At 31.3% G+C, this 27,577-nt stretch overlaps 3 protein-coding genes across 6 annotated transcripts; 1 reads left to right on the top strand and 2 right to left on the bottom strand.

The window, feature by feature from the left end:
• Window positions 1-93: 93 nt before the first annotated feature.
• On the bottom strand, window positions 94-20,465 carry LOC115876386 (arrestin homolog). 2 transcript variants are annotated; one of them, XM_030892140.1, is made up of 7 exons: window positions 20,374-20,465; window positions 6,716-6,988; window positions 5,039-5,262; window positions 4,732-4,889; window positions 2,486-2,629; window positions 2,300-2,429; window positions 94-321 (listed from the first exon to the last, which is right to left on the bottom strand). In XM_030892140.1, exons 1-7 carry the CDS (start codon window positions 20,378-20,380, stop codon window positions 211-213), a joined length of 1,047 nt encoding a protein of 348 aa, XP_030748000.1. In that variant the 5' UTR covers window positions 20,381-20,465; the 3' UTR covers window positions 94-210. The 2 variants fall into 2 exon arrangements, with proteins under 2 accessions (XP_030748000.1, XP_030747999.1); XM_030892139.1 differs by lacking the exon at window positions 20,374-20,465 and adding an exon at window positions 7,959-8,397.
• Window positions 20,466-23,177: 2,712 nt separating this feature from the next.
• On the bottom strand, window positions 23,178-24,539 carry LOC115876387 (probable splicing factor, arginine/serine-rich 7). Of its 3 annotated transcripts, none has more exons than XM_030892143.1 (5): window positions 24,230-24,539; window positions 24,077-24,154; window positions 23,751-24,016; window positions 23,466-23,698; window positions 23,178-23,406 (listed from the first exon to the last, which is right to left on the bottom strand). In XM_030892143.1, exons 1-5 carry the CDS (start codon window positions 24,301-24,303, stop codon window positions 23,311-23,313), a joined length of 747 nt encoding a protein of 248 aa, XP_030748003.1. In that variant the 5' UTR covers window positions 24,304-24,539; the 3' UTR covers window positions 23,178-23,310. The 3 variants fall into 3 exon arrangements, with proteins under 3 accessions (XP_030748003.1, XP_030748001.1, XP_030748002.1); XM_030892141.1 differs by having other exon boundaries at window positions 24,077-24,178; window positions 24,230-24,530; XM_030892142.1 differs by having other exon boundaries at window positions 23,298-23,406; window positions 23,754-24,016; window positions 24,077-24,178; window positions 24,230-24,524.
• A 383-nt stretch (window positions 24,540-24,922) lies between these two features.
• On the top strand, window positions 24,923-27,338 carry LOC115876388. The gene is made up of 3 exons (XM_030892144.1): window positions 24,923-25,499; window positions 25,555-26,532; window positions 26,777-27,338. Exons 1-3 carry the CDS (start codon window positions 25,163-25,165, stop codon window positions 27,226-27,228), a joined length of 1,767 nt encoding a protein of 588 aa, XP_030748004.1. The 5' UTR covers window positions 24,923-25,162; the 3' UTR covers window positions 27,229-27,338.
• Window positions 27,339-27,577: the final 239 nt, after the last annotated feature.

Genomic DNA, 27,577 nt, shown 5'->3' with positions numbered 1-27,577 from the left:
GGACACATTCTAGTAGGTATTATGGACTTACATTTCTGGCTATACCTCAGAATATATTTACATCAGATTTAAAAAAATCACCCGTTAAAATAATTATTTATACATCTATTTCTTAATTTATCACTTGTAACAAAATGACATGCTCAATTCAATTTCTAGCGAATTCAGGACTAATCCTAGACTGAAGTTGAACAAATCAATTGCGTAGAGTTATTCAAACTTTTCCCCTTCTGCTTCAGGCTCAGCGACTACAGTGTCCTGTCTGAACATTTCAACATCTGCTTGACTGTCCGCTTGAATTAGCTTACCTTTTGCATTTGGCTGAAAATAATATCAGACATTATAATAAAAATAGTGAAACAGAGAATCAGAAAAAAGTTTTTGTACCAAATTCATCCTTAGCTATACTAAACTAGTCAAAACGAATTAGGGATCATTTTGATAATTATTATCGTTTAAACAAAAAAAATATACTTATTTATTTAAACATATAAACTTAGCAATATGTTCCTTAGGAATTAAATTTGAATGTAGTGTATGTATGTACCTTAGTGTTCATGACGAAAAAGTTGTCAAACTGCTCAAAATTGTATTTTTATTACGTTATGAATGAAAACAATACGTATCGAAATCAATGCTAAACAATTTTTATCTTAATTGTCAACGGAAATATTTTTTTTTCTAATAATGTATGTGTCCTCCGCGGTTTCTACGTACTTCTGCACACCGATCTGTCTTTTTTTACACCATTTCAATGACACCCTGTATATGTGATCCCTAATTCGTTTTGATTAATTTAGATGTGAAATATCGAAACGACCCAAGCAGCATTTGGACGTCGGGACAACGTTGTGTCACGCGACCAAACGTCGGGGTGCAACGTCGGCACAACCTCGTGCCAACCCTAGTCTGCACTAGTTTGGAGAATAATTTTTGGGTCGAAACGACGTTGGATACCGACGTTGACTCGAAGCCTAATTTAGTACAAACTGCAACGTTGTTTAAAATCCTAATTCACAGAAATACAAAACTAATATGGCGTCTAAGTCGCGCTTTATCCTAAATTGGGATAATTATAGTAAAAATATTATTTTTATGATTTAGTTAAGAGACATAAGTCAGATGGCAGTGAAGGAAAACAAAACAAAAGTATTTAAGTGTGGAGGATGTTTGAAGAGCATAATTATTGAAACACTTTAACCGACTCTGTAACTCGTTACCCAAGGCAAAAAAGTTAAACGCAAACAACTTTATTGATAAATGTATTGTTTCTACTTTGAAAAATACTAATGGGCTTTAAAATTAAAGAAGTTTTAAAAATTTTCTTGAATTTTTTTTTAGTAAAATGAGAATAATTTATCCGCAGTCGAAAAAATTGTTTCCGCGTGTTTTTTAGGGTCAAATATTTCAAGTTAATGTATTCAAAAAGCAGGAATTGCTATTTTAGGAACGAAACATTTTCTTATTTAACAACATGGCGGCTTTCACTTTGTTGTTTTGGAGATTAAGATGGAGTAGTTCGAGTAGTCGCATACTGGACTAATAAAGTCGCAGTTCGGCCGTAACAGGTAGTATACTAGTCGCAAGATTGCCTAATTTAGTCATCCTAGAGTCTAGCTTGTGCCGCCCTCTATAATAAATAAACGAGGGAGTGGATAAACTATCGGTAATATATGTCGATGTATTTTTAAATTTAGTTTTATATGTACCTTTCTTATGTCCCATTTTAATTAAGTATTTTTTTATAAAAACATAAACAGCACTGAACTGTCTGACTGAACAGAACAATGAAGTGAAAATTTAAGATTTAAGGTTACGGTTCAATACACTTGCAAAAAGGTAGTGACTCGACGTCCTACCAACGTAAGAATAAGGAAATCTAAACAACGTTGGAATTAGTAAAACAGACGACGTTTGCATAACGTTGGAATAGGTCCTGAAACTGACGTCGGAAAACTCTATATTGCCCAACGTTGTAACTACGTTGTCCAAATCACCTAAAGATCACTTAAGCAAAAAAGGTTACAAGACAACGTTTATTCGACGTCGCAGAAGCTTCTACTTTGCTGTAGTACTAGTCCAACGTCGGCACAACGTTATAAAAACGTTTAAATTTATTTTAAAACCCAAAGTAGGGAGCTAACTATTTTTTGTAACTAATCCAACGTTGTGTTTAGTAAACATGTGGTCGCAAGTCGTGAAAATGCTACTTGGGGAAGAAAAGATACGTTTGAGGAAGTAGGAACTATATCGGTGTGATTTAGTTATATTTAATCCAAACTATTTTAAAAACAATTACCTTAGGATGCATCAGCACGAACGGTAATTCTGCTGCCAATTCCCCACCAAGAGCACCAAGATATAACTTGACTTTAACCGCATACGACACAATTATTCCAAATGCGTCTCTTTGATCTGGCGAAGCTAAACTGTATTAAAAGAAATCTTTACACTACGGACCGGTCATTGTAATTATATTACTTACAGGGTAGTTGAAGCTAAATCAGTGTCTTGCTTTTTAATTTGTCCATCGAGAGCTATTCCTCTACGATCCTTGTTGGAGGATAAAAGAGGAAGCAAGTAAAATACTTTTTGAAGAGTCGATCCAGGATTAATAGGGCATCCTTCCCTAAAATTATAGGCAACATAACTAAAAGGCAAAATGTGGAAATGTTGGAATCCTAAAATATTACCGCTCTAAAGACAGTGTTTTAGGTACAAAAAAAGGTATAAATGAAAAAGTGTGCACTGAGGTTACAATTAAGGAATACACAAAAAATTAAATTTGAATGATACAAGCCTGAATACAAAAAAGCCCCATAGTCTGTCCAGCGAGAAAATACCTGAAAGTGACAGTTGACAAATACCTGAAAGTGACACATTTGTAATAATATCTTGTATTTACATCCAAAAGCAATGGAGGTAGGCAGTAAAGGTAAATAAATTTCATTAACTAAATAGAATGACTTTTAAGGAACATTTAAACTTGTAATATGTAGCCATTGTTTCTTAAAGTCAGGAACATTTAAAGAAAACATGAAAAACAAGACAACAAGTAATCGTGAATGTTTTGTAAGCTATAAAAATGTAAATATCGATTAGTTTTGTTTATTTATTATTGATCTGTTTTCATATTGGACCTGCAAATCTTCACTTGAGCTGTCTAACGAGTTTAACAGTTTATTAATAAAGTACTTTTCAATATTAAACTCCATTGAAAAGAAGAAGTAAACGTAAAAGCAGAGAATAGGTATATTAAAAATGCATAAAAGATAAATTTTATGATAGACCTATTGAAATTTAGAAAACGTCAACATTTGACGTTTCCAGTATTTTACCAAACCGTTCCGTATCAAACCGATGTTTTTCAGGAACCGCTCTTTAACATAGTTTACCGGTCTGGTTCGCCTGGTTTTGCAACGGAATATAGACTCAAGGACTGTATATATTCTAAAGGACTGTTCGATCGCATCAAATCGCCGCTGTCGTAGTCGCCTTGGAATGCTACGTCACGCGCTGACCAGCGCTCCACAGTGCGGCGGATGGTTATTCTAGCGGGACAAAATCTCAAGAGCAATGTTTGGGACTTAAAATCTAAGAACGTAGTAAATGGTCTAATATATAGCAACTATATGGTTAAATTTATTTATTTATTAACAACTTAATTTATTAATAATTAAATACAAGATAATAAAACTATGATATTATTCGTACATGACACACAAAAACCGTATTGTAAACTATTGCCAAATACATAAAATTATGATATTAAAAAACTCTTTAGCAGTTTTTTTTTTAAATTAATTTGTAATCTTGTGACACCCTCTATAATTTATTTTAAAAAATTATATTTTATTTTGAAAATAATAAATAAGATAGATATTTTAGTTTTAATTTTAACACTCGGTAATTGTAAATTCATATATAGTAAGTATCTAAGACAATTTTTTAAACTCAGTGCCTTTTGATGGAGTTGTTTTGTTTTTATACTATCCGATTGAAATGAATCTTTTTGGGCATTCACCTGTTAAGCTTGAACTCCCTGTGACTGTGACTACCTGTGTTGGTAACTATTGGTAACTCAAAAAATCTACATCATTCAATATATTGATATTTGAAAAAAAAGTGAAAGTTTGATATCTGCAGAACAAAGGCACGAAGGATTTTAACAAATAATATACGTACAGTAGAAAAGTACATATCTTTGTCAATCTTCAACATAATTTGGCTTTCTAATAAAATGTATAAGCACTTGTAAATATTTTGTTTTCGTATGATTTCTGCCTTGTTGAGCAGAAAACGACCAAATTTGGTTGATAAAAATGTATCGAAATACAAAGAATATTCATGCATTTTTGTATCAATTGGAATGTCTACTATTTATTCTTATCAGTACACATTTTTTGGCTTATTTCTAACCAAACGCTTTTGTCCCGCTAAATTTATCTTCCAACGCACTGTGCGCTAGTCCGTCAAATGCAAAAATTACTGTCACTGTCTAAAATTTTTAGCGCCAACTTCAACTCGGTCACTAGATGACGTAAAAAAACTGACAGTGCAGGAAGATAGGAATCGAACTATCCTTATCTTTAGAGTATACTTGATATAGACTAATTTCTGTCAATTTTTCGACCTCGTCTCTTAATATCGTCCCTTCACTCGCTGGACAGACTTTACTGAATTAACAACTACATGTAAACATCATTAAATTAGTTTGAATGATTCACTCACTGAGTTTCTACGTGCGCTACTGTACTTCTGTACTGTCCGTTCTGAAACAAAACCACGTCAACTCCTTGCTGAACCATAGCTTTGATCTTTTTCACCACTTTGTTACTGTTGTTTCTGACCACGATATTTACAGCTATTTTTTCTCCATGATGATACAACTGAAAATAATCATTTAAATATTAATATGAAATAAAGTTTGAAGAAGTTCTAGTGAAGACCACAATGTACGTATCCATCCTAATTTCATTCATTTATTTTTAATAAATCCCAAAAGACGGGCCAAGTATAAAGATTCAATTTCACCTACCTGTTTATCTAGGTTAACTTCCAATTCTAGTTCGCCAGGACTCATCATAAAATCCTTTCTGACAATGGTACACGGTTGTTTTCCCTGTTTAGAAGGGGCGTATTGGATTTTTCTTATTGCCATGGACACAGTGCTGCGCTTGTGGGTTCTATCAGTATCATTTTCCCCAACAAACAGTTTTACGTAATAGTAGACACCGCAAGGTTGGCCTTCATCGTCCAAACCTAATTAATAAATAAACTAAATTGGTAATGTTTGATCGAAAAGTTTAATGATAATGCGGTCCTTGGATTTTTTTAGAGGGGGGCTGGAAAGCCGTCAAAGTAAAAACTAAATCTGTAATCACCCTGTATCTACTAAACTAAGCAATTTAGGACATACATGTATACAAACTTTTTTACTTATTTTTATCTGTAGAATATATTGCCGAAGTTTCCCAATACAATTGAGGCCACCCTGTAATAAATATCTACGATAAATGTTTTTCGTTTTAGCCAAACCATTACCATATTTCCCTCCAAAATGGCTGTCGAGGAATAGTTCACGTCATAAGCAGTTAGACATAAAATCTTGTTTAATTTTTTAATTTCTTGAAAATTTACTAATTTATTTATTTTTTCTTAAAATTTTATCAAGTGATTTACGCACCATTAAATCTTAGTACGATCCTAATCTCCTATGCCTCAACCTACCAAAAACTAAAGTTTTGTCATATAAAAGTATAACACCACTATTGACGTCGTGGACTCTGTGGATGAAATTCTTAGGATTTGTTGTAGACAACTCGTTAAAGTGCACATCGTTATCGAAGCTTTATCAAAGAAACTAAGCGCTGCAGGTTTTGCGCTAAGATCAGTTTCTAAGGAACTTAACTTATCAACCTCTAGAATAGTCTATTATGCCCTTTTTGAGTCGCATCTTCGTTATGCCCTTCTATTCTGGGGTACTTGCTGCGCGACAAAATTTGATCGTATTTTCAAACTTCAAAAGAGAGCAGTTCGATATTTATTGGGACTGAGCAGTAGAACTCACTGCCAGAATTTCTTTAAAAATTTCAAAATACTGACTCTTCCTTCTTTATTCGTTTTTGAATCCGTTTGCTTAATCCGCAAGCACATATCTGCTATTCCCGAAAGGCCATCTCACAACTATCCACTTAGGAATGCGGAGCGCGATCTGTATCTGCCATCCCCGAGCTCAGAACTAGTTAAAGGCCTTTGAATATCAAGTAGTTTTCATTCTTTCCCGCATTTTGCAAAGCTCTGAAATCATACTTACTGGAAAGTTTATATGCGGTATATACCTATATGCGGTAAACGACTTTTTTGTTGATGTTTAATCATGAACAATTTTGAATTTTAAAATTTTGATCATCTCACACACTGGTTAAAAGTCTAGTTTTAATATTTTAACATAAATGATTATATCCATTTACAATTTTCCTATTTTAAAATTTTATTGATACACCTTTTTTGTGTTCTGCAATATCCATGTATGTTCTATTTGTAATTGTAATGACAAATTTTTTTTAATTATATGATTTGTATTATTGTATGATATTTTTTATTATTTGTATATTTTTTGTTCTTTTGTCTGTTTTGTAAATGCTTTGTCGATGAAGCTATTTTGGCTTTTTGTACAACAAAGCGTTATTTATTATTTATTATTATTATATACCTGGTTGTAAGGTTACTGAAGCAGGCGCACTAGGTGGCAGAGTGAAACAAAACGGATAAGCGTTGCTTCCCAATTTTCTTACTAGCCTCTCCTGCAATTTCGTAGGATTGTCCTTTTCCGATGGAGGATATATTTGTTCGGAAGTAAGTGTTAGATCCTTTTGAAAGTTCAGTCCCATCACTTCATCCTCTTCACGGCCGTATCGAAAACTACATATTATTTGGCCGAATACTTTTCTATCTTTGTATTCTTCGTCGACAACCACTACGCCATCTATAAAATATATATGAACTCGTGATAAAAATAGATTAGTTTTACTTCACGGTTTCCTCGTTTGGATGTTATTTTTTAATTACACAGTGTTAAATCAATCAATTTCTGAAGCAAGGAAACCATGAAGACACTGCATTACTCTGCATCCCTTACTATACAAAGTCCGGCAATAGTGTATATATGTATTAAGGTCCAGACTTGAGCATTTTAACCCGAACGAGCAGAACAAATACTTATGAGCAATTCCGATTTACAGACACTGCTCGGAAAACATTTGGCGCGTTCGGTTCGGCTCGGGGACATTCGTGTTAAAATACTCAAGTCTGGACGCACCTTTAGAATGTATTTCAGGAAAATATTTTAACTTCTCCAGGGTGGCTGAAAAAAGTGTGAGTGGATTGCGATGTTTTTTTAAATGAAACACCCTGTATATTATATTTTTTGGCTTCCTTTCTGATCACTTTACATATGTAATCCTAAAATATTATTAAATACGTTTTGAATAAATAATACATTTTTTCAGCCTTTTTAAAAAAGTTATTAAAAATCCAAGAAAAATCCTGAAATCAAAATTATGCTAGGTATTTAGTGTAGTTGGTCTGTACTTACTTTCCTGTAAATATCGTAATATTAAACCATACAGGGTGTTTGAAATTCTATGCCAAACTTTATAATAATGTAAAATAATTATTCTTCTTTTTTTAATGGAACACCTTGTATATTATTTCTTTGTTAGATAGCGAATTAAAAAATGTGCATTTTTTTGTATTTAAAGTATTTTAAAACTTTTTCCGGTTACCTTAATATGCGCGTTTGCCAAATAGTCAAAATTTTAAAGGGATTTTGTGAAATATTACGCAAGACCCTATACAACCGTTTTTTTAATAACAACCTAAGGAATTTTAACCAGAACCTCTTTACCTTAGTTAGTAAATAGGCTTAAACCTTGTATTAAAAATTTACTTCTTACCTATTGGTTCAACGGCTGAAATGTAATCCACGAAATCACGTTTGCCCAAATAAATCGTGAGCTTGCCGTTGGGCGACTGTTTTTTGAAAACTTTAAAATTGAACACCATTTTGTCAACGTTCTTTTAATAAACTATAGATATTTTTCCTTTAAAGGCTTTCGAAACCAATTTGAAAGAACGGAAATAAGACTACTGTTTATATACGAACTTCAATGGCTTCCGTAATCTCATTATTTTGTATAGGATCTCAGCGATCGCCCACAAAAGGATTAGGACAAATTCGATTATGGCTATTGACATCATACCTCGCGAAAAACAATAAATGGTCAATTTCGTGAAACGATTTTAGCAATTTACATGTTTTTGTTACACAATTAACGCTAGTTTATTATTTTAATGCAACTGATAAATATAAAATTTAACTAACTTAACAAATTCTTTAATAAAATTTGTACCAATAGTCACCTATAAATATACAGGGTGGCCCATCGAAAACGTTCCGCAAGGCATAACGGCCAGGGTATTTCTTTTTTCAAAAAATCCAAAAACACGTCAATTTTGTTTGTGAGGGGGACAACTTTTGCTCCAAAAATGATTGCAAAATCTTCAACCCTCTAAGCGGGGGTGTCATCCCCCAACTTTTTTCAAATGGGAAGGGGGGTCAAGTGGCACCGCAAATGAGAAGAGCTTTATATTCTCTATACTTTCCCTCTTCGTTTTTGAAAATCGGTCCAGTCATTGAGAAAATATGAAGGATTGAAATTTGAAAAGTTTATTTATAATTTATCAGAGTAAATAATAAGCATAAATTCCTTCCACCAATTTGAGGTTTTTTCTTATTATTTCTAGATGTTTACGCATTTTATCAGTTGCCACAAGGTTGAACGATCAGGTGCGGTAGTTGCTAGATAGCTGTTCTGTGACTTGTGCATTGAAGTTCTTCTCAATATCGTTAAACTGACCCACAATAGAATTTCCAAAAATACCAGCCCATACGTTCAATTTCTGAGGGTTTTGTGTGTGCACCTCGTGAAAAACCCTGGGGTTGTCCTCAGCCCAGTACCGACAGTTGTGCCGATTAACTACACCGTTCAAAAAAAAAGTACACTCATCCGAAAAACAAACATTAAATAGGAAATTATTATAATTCGCCATTCGTTCACGCCGCACTGTGGTCAATTTTCAAAAATTAACAGGAAAATTTAAAAAATCTGATGAAGCTAAGCGGCGTGAAAAACTCCATAAGTAGGCTTTGAAATAGTTGCTAAGAACATTTCATTAGCAACTTTGAATAAGAAGACTAAGGAAGGAGCATATCAAAAATCTAAGGTACAACGCGATGGGCCTCAAATATGGCCGACTTAAATTCCGGTTTATCAGTGTCGTTCTAATTTTATTTAAAAAATGTAAAACTATGATGTAGGGTAGACTCAATAATTTGTTGTTTTATTTTACGTTGTGAATAAATGTTGGTAGTTATTAAAATCGTTATAAAAATATATAATTCTAATAAAAATAGATAAGTTATAATAAGTATTTATTAACACAAACATCCGATACGCTACTGAAGCAGGTAAGTCAAATTAACGTATCTAAATTCTTTGACATCTAATCTTTGACAAGTAATAAATAAAAGCTTTCAAAAAATTAGTAAAAATCTCTTTAAAGCATCTGCTGATTATTGGACCTTAAGAACCAAACGTTTAATTTGTTTAGCAAATTCTAATGGTTTTGACATCAGGATTGCCTGGATTCCAGGTCATTCCAATATCTTGGGAAATACAGAGGCAGATTTGTTGGCTAATATTGGAAAAGATTTAAATATTCCGAAATCTATGGAGATGGATTCAATAGATATTTTTAATTCAATTAAAACTGATATTTTGTGTAATTATAAGGAAAATTGGAAATCTCGTATGGAAGGAATTATATCAATGTGTATTTTAATATACAAACAATCTTCCCAGATAAACAATGGTTTAAAAATTTCCAGTATATAGATAGAAGACATATTACAACGTTAATTAGCATGCGTACAGGCCATTGCTTAAAAAAAAAACCATTTATATAAAATTAAAGTGAAGGAAGATCCATTCTGTGAGTGTGGCTCTGTTGAAGACCTAAATCAGATCTTTTTAGAATGTCCTATAAATTTTTTGTTTAATTTGGATTTATATCAAAAATTTATTGAAATGAATTTTCCTACTCCACTATCAATATTTACAGTTTTGTCTAAGCCAAGTGAAAAATTAATAGAAACTATTATGATATTTTTTAACATTAATAGAATTAAATTATAATGCTCAACTTTCTATTTTTTATTTTCTTTTTGTTTCAGTTTCCGAATGCAGTCTGTTTGTGTGACCTCTATCCTATGTGCCTTTGTGTGTGATATAATCTTCCTTTCAGCGCGTCATTTATATATTTAATAAATAATAATAATAACATTTTACAGTCACAGGTCACAGGTTACCTTCATAGAAGTTAGTTATATTAAAATTTACCCATTATACATTTTACTCAGATAAGAATCAGTGGCCTTGATATGGTTTAGAGCCAGTCAACATCTTGGTCACTCCCAAATTGAGCTGGCGGTTGCCTTGTAGCAGAGCCATCATTAAAAAAGAAGAAGAAGAAGAAGAAATAAAAGCTAAAATGCAAGAAAAATATATAATTAGTTAATTTAAGTGAATTTCATAAATGATCGGTTTACTACACGTATGTATATTATATAGTCACTTACTAGCGAAACGTTGTTCCATTATTTCACTCGATTTTTGCCGAGATCTACCGCACGCTACACAACCAACTATTTTAGAGTCTTTTTCGATAAATCGCGATAGTGTCACTGTTAATTTAAATTCTGCCACAATTTCCATCTAGATTTACTACCTTTATACAACTATCAGTAGTAGAATAAATAATAAATAACATAAAATAAGCTCCGTAAAGACTGACAAATCCACAAAATTTCAAATCAAATTCAAATGTCTCAAATGAATCGTCAAACAGAACTGTCAAGGATCCCCACCCTAGAGTGCTTTTTCCGCCCACCATGCATGAATACATGGATAGCATTATGCTCCTTCCTTAGTCTTCTTATTCAAAGATTAGCAATTATGTCAAAGGTCGTTGCGAATTTACTGTTATTTTGATTGAAAATGTAGTATAGTTGACAAATTAAACTAAATAATCTTGTTATTTGCACATGAATAAAGTTTTTAATTTGCGTATTCCGTGCAAAAAGTTATATGTCATTAATACTATCTAAAATAGAAAGGGCAATTGTTGTTGGTAAGTTTTTTGACATTAATGTTCTTCTGTTGAATATTAAATATGAGTAAATAATTTTGATATGGTTAGATTTTTTTTAAATTATTAGAATATACATTTTTTTAATGATCTAGCAGAAAAAAGTCTTATGAGGTTTCAGTTTTAAATAAAGTTAAGTTGATAGTTAAACCATTAGACAACTTGACCAAACCTACAAATTTACCGTCCTAGTCCGTCTGTTAAGTCCAGGCCATTTTTTAGGACGTATTGTCCATATTAAACGCTTGGAGGTTGTTGACTTTTTAAAAGCAACTGTTAGCAAAATCTGTATGATCCTTAGTATTATTCTTATAAAATGATAATTTTTAAATATCTAACATATGCAAATGATCGCGACCAAAATCTATTTAAAATAAAAGATAACGAAACTTTTCCAAGTTTTTAATTATTATACACCCTGTATACGACCTGTTCTTATTAATTATATTATTAATGTAATTTTATGATACCTAACATATAAAATCGGATATAGTTATTAATCAAAGTTTAGTAATTTTCACTAATATTTTTTTCCGGCTAATTTGACAAAATTGACCACAGTGCGCCGGTCTCATTGGCTAATTTTCTTGTACTCAGCGTACTATCCATGACAACTTGGCCCAATACGAATACCTCCATAGCTTCTTTTACTACAGGATTTTCCTTCTGCCTCTTTTTATTCATAACAGAATCAGTTTCGCGAAATTTTGCTACTAACTCGCGAACAATTTTGCCATAAAGGTGTTTGCCAGGATGGCGTTCATTGAATATCTGCGCAACCCTATTGCCACATTCCTTATTTTTAAAATAAAGTTCGATTATTTCCACTTTTTCTGCAAGTGAGTACACCATAATTGTTAAAAAGTTTAACGATATTGAGAAGAACTTCAACGCATAAGTCACAGAACAGCTATCTATAGTCTGTCCAACGAGAAGATCCTTGACAGTGATAGATGTGTCTGTCATTTTAATTTCAAAGTAGTTTATTTTATTTTACAAAGAAATAAGTTGGTACAACTGGAACTCATAGCAGGAAATTAATATATGTATTTAAAATTTGACTGACAAGTAACTTCAAAATATTGTGAGAAAAACTATATCAAACTAAAAAAATGTAATCGAGTTAATTTATTTAATAAAAAACGGTATGTGTTAATACAAAACAAACAAAAACAAGACACCAAATACCAAAAAATATAAAAAAGAACTATTTCTTACTTTCAAGCTTTATGAAACTTCCCGCATTTATGATTATATTTATCAATATAACTTATGTACAAATACAAATTTGTAATATTCCGCAGGAATAAATAAAACAACATAAATAAAACAAACTATTTTATTAATAATAACACTTACCAAATTTTATACCTCACAGATTGATTAATTAACTTTAATCTTAAGTTTTTTAAATCAGTACCTTTTGACATTATTTTTTCTACAGTACTAAAATCCATTATTTACCTATCGTGTGATGTCGATATTTTACAGCTACTCCAGTTTTTAGTATGTGTTTAGAGTATGGTCCTTCTACCATATTCGAGATGCACTTATCTACGACGAGATGGTATACGAACTTTATTGATAGTAACTTTATTGGTGTATCTGTCAGGGGCGTAGATAGGTGTATGCTATGGGGGTGGTACTATGATTAAGTCGCAAAAAAAATCACCGTCGGAATTTTTTTGTCGAATTAATACGACGGCGATTTTTTTGTCTTCAAAAAGATATAAAAACATAACACAAAAATTAAAATATAGATTTGTAAATAACAAAAACAAAAATGAAACAACGACGTTTATTAGTTAATTTTCTATAAACTATAAATAAAAAACTCTAAACTATCAAAAAAAAACTATAAAAACTGTAAATAAAACTACAAAACAAAATCAAGTTTTCTAGTACGCTGTTTGGAAAACCTATCAATAACAGCATCAACATTTATTTCAATATCTTTATGGATATTGATTAGAGTTAACCCCACTAATCTGTCCTGGCCAATAAGAACACTATGTATGCTTTTAATTAGGTCGAACATATTATAAACGATAAATCACCATAATTAAAAGCATACAAAGTGTTCTTATATGTCGGATATTAATTAAGAAAAATCCTTTCATAGTCAATGACTATTTCAATTCTCGTATCTCGTCAAGCGTCAGGGGGGGGTACTGTCCCCCAGTACAACCCCCTCTAGAGAATAGAAAACCCTTTTCATTGCGGTATTACTTGACCCCCCTTCCCATTTGAAAAAAATTGGGGGATGACACCCTCGCTTAGAGGCTTTGGGGCAAAAGTTGTCCCCCTCACAAACAAAATTGACGTGTTTCTGAATTTTCTGAAAAAAAAATTACCCTGGCCGTTATGTCTTACGGAACGTTTTCGATGGGCCACCCTGTATATAGCACTTATAGTAACTTTTACCCTCAAGGTAGAGTCATTCGAATCACTAGAAGTACTTGAAAGAAAATTATAACAAATCGAAAAATTATTAAGACTTTAACACCCTGTAGCTACGAAACAAAGCAGAATCGGATCTATGTTGATATGAAAAATAAATCTTATTTTTACGTGAGGAATCTCCCCACGAGAGATGGCACATGTTTTTTAAAACACCTTGTATAAATAAGTATTTACATTAACAGGAACTAGAGGGTCCTAGGTGGTACTAGATAAAACGTTATTAAAATAATAATAATAATCACTTGTTTGAAATAATTTATTGAAAATACACTTTTATAAAGATATGTACAAATTTGAAATTTTATAACAAAGTAATGGGTTTAACTTAGTATCTCAATAGTCAATTTAATTCACCATTTACTTAACAAATAGTCCTTCTTAAATATTGTACTACTACATTAAATGAAAAAAGTACCGTCTGATCGAAAAAAAAAACGGCGTCCAGTTGGCTGGGAAATGAACAGCGATGACATTTCCCCATGGTACAAAGAAAACAAGGTATGATCGATAGCGGCTCCAATTTCGTTAAGTTTGCGCATACCACCTGTGACGTCATACGCCATACAAAAAAATATCCATATTGTTTAATTGCCACTAATAAAAAAAGACCTAAAATAGGGAAGAATTAGGACATAACCCCAAAAGTTATGTTTTGACATCGAGCTTGACATTTGAAAAATTATTTTCACATTTTGACACAATCAAATTTCACAGATGACACAATCTGTTTGACAATTTGAAATTGGCGCGCAGAGCTTGCCGACCAATGGTGCCGTTTATCACCTGTGACGTAGCGACCAACCTGCGCAATATCATACCTTGTATTCTTTGTATCATGACATTTCCCATATAAATTTACATATAAAATGACAGCAATCCTCATTCCATAGCCATCGCTGACGCCGTTTTTTCTCGATCACACTGTATATCGAGAAAAATGTGTGCATATCAATGAATTTACAAATCATTGATATGCACAAGCAGTTACTTTATAAAGGATTATAAAGTAACTGCTTGTGCATATCAATGATTTGTAAATTCTTATATCCATGTTATTTAGTAGGAACTACAAATATATACAGGGTGACGCACCTCATTCGCCTCGGTTGGTTATACGAAAACAGAAAGATGTAGAAACAAAATATTTTATGGGTACCTATATGTGGGAAGGCAATGTGCACAATTTAAAATTATTTTGAAATATACAGGGTGTTTCAGAACTAAAATCCATACCAAAGTTATATTTTTTTCTTATGGAACACCCGGTATTTTATTTCATTTTTGGATTCTTGAACCCAAAAAAGGTATTATATATATAATATTATATAATAGATTATTAACACCCTGTACATAGCTTTTCAGAATTAATTCTTGTGCTGACTTTTATAGAGAAATAGACTTGACTGAAAAATTTAATTGCTTCGTTTAATGTATACAGGGGTATCAAAAATTGCTGATCTATTTTAAATATTTATTTTACATAAATTGCTCTTTATTAAAAATCTGAGCTAGATAGGTTATAGGAAACCTTAATATAGTTTAAAAGAGCATTTATTTAAAAAATACAGAGTGTTGTATTTGAAATAACGAAGTTTTTATGTAAAATATATATTTAAAATAGACCAGCAATTTTTGATATCCCTGTAAACATTAAACGAAGCAATTAAATTTTTCGGTAAAGTTTATTCCTCTGGCTTAAAAGTCAGCGCCAGAATTAATTCTGAAAAGCAATGTACAGGGTGTTAATAATCTATTCTATTGTAGCATGCATTTTTAAATACCTTTAAATATCTCAAAAACCAAAGATTTTAAATATATTTAACCCTAATAATAAATCTCTCTTTTGGGCCCAAGAATCCAAAAATGAAATAAAATACCGGATGTTCCGTAACAAAAAAAAATATTACTTTAGTATGGATCTTAATTCTGAAACATCCTGTAGATTTCAAAATAATTTTAAATTGTGCACATTGCCTCCCCACATATATACTCTGTTTTTTTTCTCAGGTAAGATTTCGACAGACGATGACAGAAGAAAAGCAGATGACGTCCCATACCAATCTATTTATTTTACTAAAAAAAGTTTCTAATAATTTTTAAGTTATCTATGGATGGGTTTAAATATAAATCCGTCATGCGTCGTGTCTTATTGTTTTTAACCAGTTTTATTGGTTTATTTAAAAAATGACAGATCGTATTTCAATTTTATTGGTTTGACGGAACGATGAACGACAAACGGACGCCGATGCGTATGAACTCGCCTTTAGATTTTTGTCATTTTTGACGCTTGTCAAAGTCTTGCCAAATTATAGGTTATAATTTTGTGTCAACTTTTGTTAAATACCCTGCGTTTTGGAAGATGATGCATTTTGATTCGTATTATTACGTGTGTTTTGTGTCTTTTGAAGTCAAGTGGAGGAAAATCGAGTGAAAATTAACTGTAGACCCAGAGCACAGTTTATGGTTAATACTCGCTGCCCAGGCAGAAAGTCTTATACACCAATGAAGTTGCCATCGATAAAGTTTGTATACTATTTCGTCGTAGATAAGTGCATCTCGTATATGGTAGAAGGATCAAACTAAACACATACTAAAAACTGGAGTAGCTGTAAAATATCGACATCACACGATAGGTAAATAATGGATTTTAGTACTGCAGAAAAATAATGTCAAAAGGTACTGGTTTAAAAAATTAAGATTAAAGTTAATTAATCAACCTTTAAGGTATAAAATTTGGTAGGTGTTATTATTAATAAAATAGTTTGTTTTATTTACCTATGTTGTTTTATTTATTCCTGTGGAATATTACAAATTTGTATTTGTACATAAGTTATATTGATAAATATAATCATAAATGCGGGTAGTTTCATAAAGCTTGAAAGTAAATAATAGTTCTTTTTATATTTTTTTGGTATGTAGTGTCTTGTTCTTGTTTGTTTTGTATTAACACATACCGTTTTTATTAAATAAAATAACTCGATTACATTTTTTCAGTTTTATACAGTTTTTTTCACAATATTTTGAAGTAATCACTTGTCATCTTGTCAATCAAATTTTAAATATATCCTGCTATGCGTTCCAGTTGTACCAACTTATTTCTTTGTAAAATAAAATAAACTACTTTGAAATTAAAATGACAGACACATCTATCACTGTCAAGGGATCTTCTCGTTGGACAGACTATACCCATATAATATTTTGTTTTACAACCGAGGCGAATGAGGTGCGTCACCCTGTACATAACACAATATTCTGGGAATATTGTCACATAAATACAATACTTACAATGAAACTACCATATGATTACAGTTGGGGGTTGGAACTTTTGGTGATACACAGCAAAATAAAACACTAAATCACCACAATACACCAAAACACTTACTGATGATTAAAACTTTTAGTTTTAGTCATCTGCTGATGATGCTAACATGGTTGGCGATACACGCGCGTCCAGTGTAAAAGTGTTTTGGTGTATTGTGGTGATTTAGTGTTTTATTTTGCTAACTACCAAATGATTGAAAAAAAAGAGGCAAAATAACTTGGAAATGGCGATTACCATATAATTTTCTATATAAAATGCCGTCGATCGTCATATCTAAGTTAACTTGGCGCAATTTTTTCCAAGCATAGAGTATATATTTGATATAAACATTTCTTAGGCTGTCGCACCGACCACTATACAGGGTGTTTCAAAACAAATGCGAAAAACTTCAGGGGGTGATTCCTTGTTCAAAATAAAGGGTAGTTTGCTTTATAAACGTTGGGTCAAAAGTCAACCATTAGGGAGATATCGCGGTACAAAGATGGCGGAAAAATAATGTTTTTATTTTTTATCTTGAAAACGAAAAGAGATAGATGGAATCGAGGTAAAAAAGTTTCTAAACAAACTAAACTATCCAAATTAAAGCATTTGCATGTGTTTGATAAGATTTTTCTTTAAATTTCGTTAACAAGAATAATAGGGGTAGTTTATTTCAACCCCTTCCACTCATTTTAAAAAAGTGAAAAAATTACCAGAAAGTGTGTTTCCATAACAGTAATGCTTCCATAAAATTTTATTAGTCTATCTCTTTTCGTTTTCAAGATAAAAAATAAAAACATTATTTTTCCGCCATCTTTGTACCGCAATATCTCCCTAATGGTTGACTTTTGACCCAACGTTTATGAAGCAAACTACCCTTATTTTGAACAAGGAATCACCCCCTGAAGTTTTTCGCATTTGTTTTGAAACACCCTGTATATTATCTTTATTAAAAATTGACATAAAAAACAGTTTTCAAAAAACTGAATAGATTTGCGTCCAAACGATTAACGTATACCTATACTTTTAAGTTTTTTCATTTAAATGTCAACTTTCGACACGTCAAATAATATACATAGAGGTTGGCCCTACAGAAATTATCATTGATTTTTGTTTTAAAGGCAATTGCAACGCCATTTTTTTTATTGTATAGTCACAGCCTATCAATAACCAGCCTGTCATCTACGGTCATTTGTATGGAGCGCTGCATACCTACCACGATATTCATTTATCTTATGTTATGTAACAAGTTGGAGTTCCATTACAGCTCCGTTTATAAAAACTATCGTGACTATCGTTGCTCTGAAAACTAGCATGTGTACGAAAAATGCCGGTATTCATAAACAAGCGAAGTTGACAAGCTGGTGCTGAATAAGCTGCAGTATATACAGTGGTGGCCAAAAGTATGGAAACTTTTTTAATTTGTCATTTATGCTGAGAAATTAAAATATGAAATAAAACGACTTATATAATCGTGACCTACAAATAATTTCCTACAAAACCTAATACATTTAAATAAAAAATTACAGCTATCAAAAAATATATAAAAAATTATGAATATTTTCTTGGTCAAAAGTATGGAAACTTAAGAAGAATGTTTATTAAAATTCAAGATAATATAAAAATTACTAATATTTAGTGGAATATCCCTTTGAATTAATTACTTCTCTACATCTTCGTGGCATCGAATCGATCAATCTCGTACAATTTTTACTGGAAGTGGCCGCCCATTCAGTTTTTAGCACTTCTCATAATTCATTTTTATTTGAAATAGAATGGCTTCGAATTTTGCTATCTAAATGGTCCCATAAATTTTCTATGGGGTTAAGATCCGGAGTCTGTGAGGGCCAATCCATTAGTGGAACATTATGTTCATTTAACCAATTTTGAACAAACCGAGATTTGTGCTTGGGATCATTGTCTTGCTGGAACAACCATCTGAGTGGCATTTCTTCATCAGCATGAGGCAGCATATTATTCTCCAATATGTCTTTGTACAAAAAACGGTCCATTATTCCATCAATTTTAACAAGAGGAACAACACCTGAGCGAGAAAAACACCCCCATACCATTATACTCCCACCCCCATGTTTTACTGTGGGCATCTGGTAATTATGGCTGTACCGTGTACCTTTTGGTCTTCGGACATAACGTCTCTCGTCACTACCAAACAGTTGAAACTTGCTTTCGTCGCTAAACAGTACAGTATTCCATTTCTGATAAGACCAGGTGAGATGATCTTGAGCAAATTTAAAGCGGGCCATCCTATTTTTCTTTGATATTAATGGTGCAGACACCGATATTCCCCTTTCACCCATTTCTCGAGAAATGTCTGTGGATGTTTTTCTTGGATCTCCCATTGATATTCTCTTCATTACTTTCATTGTCCTGTTGCACAACTTTCTTGGTCTTCCTGACTTAAAAGCTGTCGAAACGTTCCCTGTTTTATTAAATTTACGAATTATTTTCGAAACGGTGCCTTTTAAAATGTTTAAATTTTTACTTATTTGAATTTGTTTATAACCGCTCTTGTATAATTCAACTATTTTATTTTTTAAATCCGTAGAGAAATATTTAGACTTGGGCATGATGTTTATATATGTATTTATTTATGGTTTCCATACTTTTGGCCACAAGAAATCCATTGTTCTCCTACAAAAACTGCTAAACAGATTTTTTTCGCTGTGTAATTTTTGGAATACTTTTATTTACTGATAAGCTGTTCATTTATATTCCTGAGAGTTTAAGCATAGCAATAATTTCTGTGATATTTTAAAAAGTAAAAAGTTTCGATACTTTTGGCCACCGCTGTATCTATACATCATATTTAAAACCGCTATCAATCAATAAAGTTCTTATAGCGTCTTTTATATTTACACTTAAAGTAAACCGAGATATTTTCTCTTTAGAATAGACACACAAATCGATAAAATTAAATAAATGTTCGGTGTTTAAGGTTGATGAAGGAGAATGAAGCAGACCACCTTTCATCATAGGATAAGGTGCAGATCGAGATAATAATAACTGCAAGAATAAAATGTGTATTAAGATTAAGATTAAAATACAACTATGACTCTTTATAAGTATCTTTATGCTGAGTTAACTCTGCTGATAAAAATAATCATGTGGTCATTATACAGGGTGGCTTAAAGTTCTGACTAGTTATACAAACTCTGTGACTAGATAAAAACTGTCAAAATTTCTTAAAAAAAATCAGGTATTTAAAGAACGAATTGGCAGAAAAAAAAACTAATAAAAACAATAAGCGCTCCTGTGCAAACAATAAATGCTCCTATTATAATAAAAATGTATTAAAAGAACAAAATATATGTACTTACATGGCATACAGAATAAATGTTGTGGTCACTCACATCTTTGTTACATATTTCTATAACTGAAAAAGCATAATCTTCATCATATACGTGGTTTGAATAGTGATGCGATATATCTAAAAACATATAAACGCTGTGCGAAATTGTTGTTCAGCATTAAAAAAAATACATACGTTAGTCAAATTTTACAATTTTTTTGGGATTATACAGGGTTGTTCACCACATACGACACGGAGTATTGTAGCTAAACGATGAGATTTTTACAAATTGTAAGTTTTGGGTTCGATGAAGGACTATTAGAGCTACAATTTAAAAATAATTTTACAAGACACAGAGTGTCCCAAATAAGTAAAAAATATCAAAGTTGTATTTTTTTAAATGGAACGCCCTGTATATTATTACATTTTTAGTTTCTACGATTAAAATAAAGGTAAATTTGATTAAGGTTTATTATACTTAAACCTTACCGTTTTTGAAATATTTTCAATTTTGTGAAATTGCAGTAAAAATTTTAAGGCTTCATTTCTCCAAGGGTATCAAAGTTTTTAATACTAAATATTTACTGAAGTTTATTTACTGATCAGTTATTGTGTTGCAATAATAAAAATAATACTACCTTATACAGAGTGTCTAAAAATTTATTTTAAATAATTATTAGCTTCAAACGGCAATAACTTGTTTAATTTAAATGGAACACCCTGTATATTTTACGAGAATCAGATGCACAATTTAATTGTCTATCAAATTATATTATACCATTTTTTACCTATCTCTTTAAGTTTCCGTAGAAAATTTATTTTCTTGTAATTTAGAACTTATTTATCAATATATCCATGGACTATTGACATTTTAGATTATTTTTAAAGATGTATCAAATTTTTAAAGAGTACAGATACTAATATTGTCGATATAATTCGTTTATTTCATTAAAAAATAAAAAAAAACTGTTCAAATATTTGTTAAAGAGGACCAATTAATATGATCCAGTATTCAAACTACATTAACTGACTGTTTGCATTGATTAATAATAATTGCTCCAAATACTAAAAAACTGAATTTTGTATGGGCATTAGACAGTGTGATAAAAAGTAACACCTTAAAAATGATATTTCATTTTTTAATAAATGCTTATTTATAACAACAGAGACTTTAATTTGATACTTATTATTATATTGATTTCTGACTCAAATCCACATTTATTTATAATAATTTATTAACGAACACAATTAAGTATGTAATTAATTAGTATATGGGCGGAAACAATGGTGTTATATTTAATTAATGGTATACTCTTTTATAAAGATTTAAATAGTTTTCTTTTTGCATACAAATGGGCTAGTAATATTATCGTTTTGCTAAAAACGATAATATTACTAGTCTGTACATTTGTTGCTTTAAAAACAATCTAAAATGTCAATATTCCATGGATATATTGATAAATGAGGTCTAAATTATAAGAAAATGCATTTTCTACAAAAACTTTTAGGGATAGGTAAGAAATGGTATAATACAATTTGATAGACAATTTAATTGTGCATCTGATTCTCCTAAAATATACAGGGCATTCCATTTAAATTAAGGAAGTTATTGCCGTTTGAAGCTAATAATTATTTAAAATAAATTTTTAGACACTCTGTATAAGGTAGTATTATTTTTATTATTGCAACACAATAACGGATCAATAAATAAACTTCATTAAATATTTAGTATTAAAAACATTGATACCCTTGGAAAAATGAAGCTTTAAAATTTTTACTGCAATTTCACAAAATTGAAAATATTTCAATAACGGTAAGGTTTAAGTATAATAAACCTTAATCAAATTTACCTTTATTTTAATCGTAGAAACTAAAAATTTAATAATATACAGGGTGTTCCATTTAAAAAAATACAACTTTGATATTTTTTATTTATTTGGGACACTCTGTATCTTGTAAAAATATTTTTAAATTGTAGCTCTAATAGTCCTTCAACGAACCCCAAACTTACAATTTGTAAAAATCTCATCGTTTAGCTACAATACTCCGTGTCGTATGTGGTGAACTACCCTGTATTTTACAAATATGCATAGTAAAGTTTATTATCATTCAAAGATTGTTAATCTATTTAATAAATCCAAAAGTTTATTTAAACTTATTAATAAAGCCTTATTTTTATTACATACCCACTGAATTTTTTTTCTTCAAAATTCCATGTTCTAAATCAACAAATTTCACTTTCAAATTATCCATATTCACTACAATATTATCTGGAGATATGTCTGTCAAATATAATCTGAATAAATCATGCCCAAAAGTAAACTGTTCTGCAAGTTCCAACAATTGATAAGAAATATATGCACGATCGTACCAATTCAATGATTCTAGTTCCCCTAAAGGTATTCCCCCATTTTCTACAATAATACATCGTCCACAGGCACCATAAAATCTAGGAACTGGCCACTTGCTCTCTTGTTTAAAAAGTTCCAGCAATATCGGCTCAGGATTTATTTTAAAGATTGTCCAAATATTGTTAATATTTTGGGAATTTAAACTACTCAGTAAAAGATTAGAAGTTTCACTATCACACACTTGAAACTGATTTGAGTTTTTACCTAGAAGTTTTATAATATCTTCATTTACTAGTTTACCTTTTATTTGTAGAATATCCTTATTTAATTTTAGAAATCTAGATTTTTGTGCTAGCTTTTTGATCACTATTTTTTGTTGCTTATATTTTGAAAAATAAACATTTTTTACACTAATAAAATTAAAAAGAAGATACCAGCCATTGCTATAATCTAAATAAGTATGAATTTTTAATTCATTACAAAAATTGTTCCCATAGCAAAAAGGACACGTTTCTTTTTCACATAATATATCAAAAATAGAAACATTTAAAAAGTAAAACAGAACACTACTAAACACTGAAAGGAAAAATACAACTGCAAGTCGATTCATGATTTTAATTTGTCTTTAAACTTTGCTGCAATGCTTTCTGGCGATAGGAATATAATTCCTTTGCCCATTTCTCCATTCGAGTCTCTTCATTTAAAAATAACTATAAAATAAACAGTATTACTTATTTAATTCCTATTAATAATTCGATATTGTACTTACATTGTGATGAAAAATACTGTCAGGCTCTACTTGTTCAACTTCTGGAACTTTAATAGTTTGTTTCTTTAGGTCTATAACAATATTGTCTGGTAATTTGTTCGATTTACTTGAACTAAACTCTTTGGGAACAAATTTATCCTCGTTAATTTCTACCAGCGTTTTACTGTCAATCCGGGTAGTAACTGGAGATTTACTTCTTTCCTTTTTGATTGATGATTTACTTTTACTGGTAGCTAAAATTAATTGGGATTTAAAAATATTACAAACAACATATTGAATACCAACCACTTTCTGACTTGCTTTTTGTCTCCCTTTTTTGTCGATCTCTATCCGAACTAGAACTAGAAGAACTTGATGAGGATCTCTTCTTCGATTTCGACGTATATTCCTTTATATAGGTCCTGGATGAAGAACGTCTCGAACGATAACGTTCCTTGGATTTTGATCTTCGATATCTATCTCTGGACGAACTCCTTTTATATTTTGACCGTTCCCTCGAAGTCGACCTTCGATTTTTCAATTTAGAAGAGTACGAAGGACTTTTCGACCGTCTGGATAAAAACAAGGTGTAAATTTCAAAAAGTAAATTATAACTATACTGACAACATTACCGCGATCTTATATATCTTTCTCTACTTCTGGTTCTACGACTTGACTTTTTCGATGATTTTTTGGTTCGACTTCTCGAGCTAGAAGAGTCGGTGGATGATGATCTATAAACATAAATAAGAAAACAGGGAACTATTGAAATACAAATGTCTTACCTATGCCTTCCTCTGCCCTTTGATGACTTGCTACTTTGTTTCTCATTATCAGATTCACTAGAATATTTTCCCATTCCAAATATGTTAGATATTCAATGGAAAACACCATCAAAACACTTGAAAACACTAACCAAAATCGACATTTTTATTTTTTTTTTTTAATATTTGGTTAAGTCCGAAATCTCCTACTTTCAAAAAAAAAATAGGCATAATTTACTCTTCCCAGAAATATGGGAGAATGTGGTTTATTTTAATCATTAGATACATTTATATATGAACATATATGAACCTAGCTTCATATATATTTCAATTGCATGTCTATTGCATGTCAAAACATGTCAATTAAATTAACGCGCGAAAGGGGAACTGCAGTGCTGCCAGATCTACCGATTTTTCGGTAGATCTACCGAATTAAGGAGTAACCTACCGATCTACCGATTTTAGCTCAATTTCTACCGAAAAAAAATCTATACTACAATAAAATTTATTCTAATTCTAAATACTGATTTTTATAAGAATTTAATATATTTGCGATATAAAAAAATTTCTACGTAGTCGTGCTTGGAGTTTGATGTTGGAACATGTAAATCAGTTGAAATGGTTTGGGACCCTTAATTTGCTTTTCTATAGTCCAGGGATGCGGACAAAGACGCCGACTCGCCGACAAAGACAATGCCGCAGTTAGAGCCCCAAACCATTCCAATTGACTTTGGAAAACTTATAATATAGCACAGTTGATTATGTTTTCACGTTAAGTAATACCAGCGGCGATACAATTTATATTGCTGATGCCGGGAGGGGACTCCCCAACGCGATTTATTATTTTCATTTTTGTGTGTTGCGAGTTGCGACATTTGAAATTTGAATCTGAGTGTTGTCCAGTTTAGTTTTCTTAAGTGATTTTATTTTTAATGTTAAAATATTTTACTGAACATGAGCTCTGAATCCGACACATCAGATGTGAATGATACATCCGTTTCTGGAGCAGCAAAAAAGAAAAAATATGCACAGTGCTACAAAGAAAGTTGGGAAAGTTCACCACGATTTAAAGGGTGGTTGACTAAAAGTGAAAAGGGTAAAGAATATGCTTTATGTAAGCCTTGCAGAAAAGAAATTAATGTCAGCAGCGGAAAGGATGCATTAGTTAAACACAGTTCAAGTAAAAACCATGAAAAAAACGTTAAGTCTATTTCAAAACAGAAAACTCTTGAGGGATTTATGACAGCGGGACCATCAATGAAAAAAAATCTTGAGGATGACATTAAAAACGGTAATTGCTGATTTATAATTTGAGATAGTTTATATTATTTTTAAATCACTTTTAGGAGAAATACGATTAAGTGCTTTTATCGCCGAGCACAATTTGCCGTTCGCGACAATGGACCATTTGGTTAAAATTGTGTCTAAAATATGTCCCGACTCGAAAATTGCGCAAGGTTTGGCTTGCGGCAGAACAAAGACTACATCTATAGTAAAATATGTTTTGGGGGAACATGGCTTTGATACTTTACGTCAACACCTCCGAAATGTGAAGTTTTCCTTAATCGTGGATGAGTCCACTGATCGAAAATGCGAAAAGGAGATGTGCATGGTGGTAAGAAGCTATCGTGACGATAACATTAAGGATGACTTTTTTGGATTAATAAAACTTTCTTCAGCAGATGCTTTAACACTATATAATCACATTGTTGAATATTTTACCAGTAATGATATACCCTATAAACAAAATCTGATAGGATTTGCATCAGATGGTGCGAATGTGTTAATGGGACACCAACATTCCGTAATGAGTTTACTAAAAAAAGATATTCCAGCATTATATGTAATGAAATGTATCTGTCACTCATTTCATTTATGCGCTTCCTATGCCTGCCAAAAATTGCCTCGGTTTGTAGAGGACTTAACACGTGATGTATATAATTATTTTAGTTCCAGTCCTAAAAGAACCTCGCAGTTTTTAGAATTCCAGGAATTTTGTGATGTTAAAGCCCATAAAATTCTACATCCTGCCCAAACACGTTGGCTCTCTGTTCATTCTGCTATATCCAGGATTCTTGAACAGTACGGAGCTCTTCAGTTATATTTTACAGATGCTGTCAGCCAAAATGACCTACTTGCTGCAGAAAACATATTAACAAAACTGAGAGATCCTACGACAAAATTATTTTTACAGTTTTTAGACTTTATCTTGCCATTTTTCACAAACTTAAACAAAGAAATGCAATCAGAATCACCAAAAATTCACCTGATCTATAAAAACGTAACTAATATTTTAAGAAGTATTTTTGATTGTTTTTTGAAAAGAAATTACATCGTAAATACTCCCCCTTGAAAATATTGACTATAAAAATCCTAAAAATTTTTTGGCTATCGAAGATATATATTTAGGGGGAAATGTTATGAAAACTATTTCCGAAAGCACGATTTCACAAGATCAATTAACATTTTTTCGATTAAGATGCTTAGATTTTTATACAGAAGGTTGTTCTCAAATAATACAGCGGTTTCCTTTAAAAAATAATGTTTTAGAGAAACTTGATTTTGTCGACCCTGCTATTATAAAATCTGGATCAGTCTCGTCACTTGTTCCAATAGCACTTTTATTTCCCAATCTGATACAGCCCGAAAATCTACAAAATTTAGATAACCAGTGGCGCCTGCTGCGAAATACCAAAGACATAAATACTCTTTCAAACGATGTTATATTATTTTGGCAGGAAGTACATAAAATGGAAAGGGGTGATGGAGAACTAGCTTTTAATTTACTAGTTAATTTTGTGAAATGTATTCTTTCCTTACCAGTTTCATCCGCTAATGTAGAAAGGAAATTCTCTCAGTTAAATTTAATAAAAACAAATCAAAGAATGTCATTAAATTCAGATACCACAGCTTCTCTTCTCTATGCCAAAGAATATATAGGAGTCAAAAACTGTTATGATTTTCCAGTCGATAAAAAATTAATTAACAGTATGACCAGTACAAATTTATACAGAGAATAGGAATAGGTCCACCTCAAAATAAGCTATATTACACTTTTGTATATTTATCCCATTTGTTCGAAATATTTTTATATTTATAATAATATGTAAGTAGAATAATAATTTAATAAACATTTTATTCTAATAATTTCAAACTTGATTTATTTCATACTGTCGAATTAGAAAAAATATTTGATATCGTTTACGAAAAATCTGTATTCTATACAGATATCTGTGTATTTTTTAAAAAAATACACATTTTGTGTTAGTCTGTACCTCTATACCACATTCAACCAAAAAAATCAAATCTACCGATTTTTAACGGAATCTACCGAAAAATCATAGTCAAATCTACCGATATTCATTTCGA

The sequence above is a fragment of the Sitophilus oryzae genome, unplaced genomic scaffold (genome assembly GCF_002938485.1).
Source record: "Sitophilus oryzae breed Bouriz unplaced genomic scaffold, Soryzae_2.0 scaffold_1436_pilon_pilon, whole genome shotgun sequence".
Classification (NCBI taxonomy): Eukaryota; Metazoa; Arthropoda; class Insecta; order Coleoptera; family Curculionidae; genus Sitophilus; species Sitophilus oryzae.
This window is presented reverse-complemented; position numbering and strand designations above follow the sequence as displayed.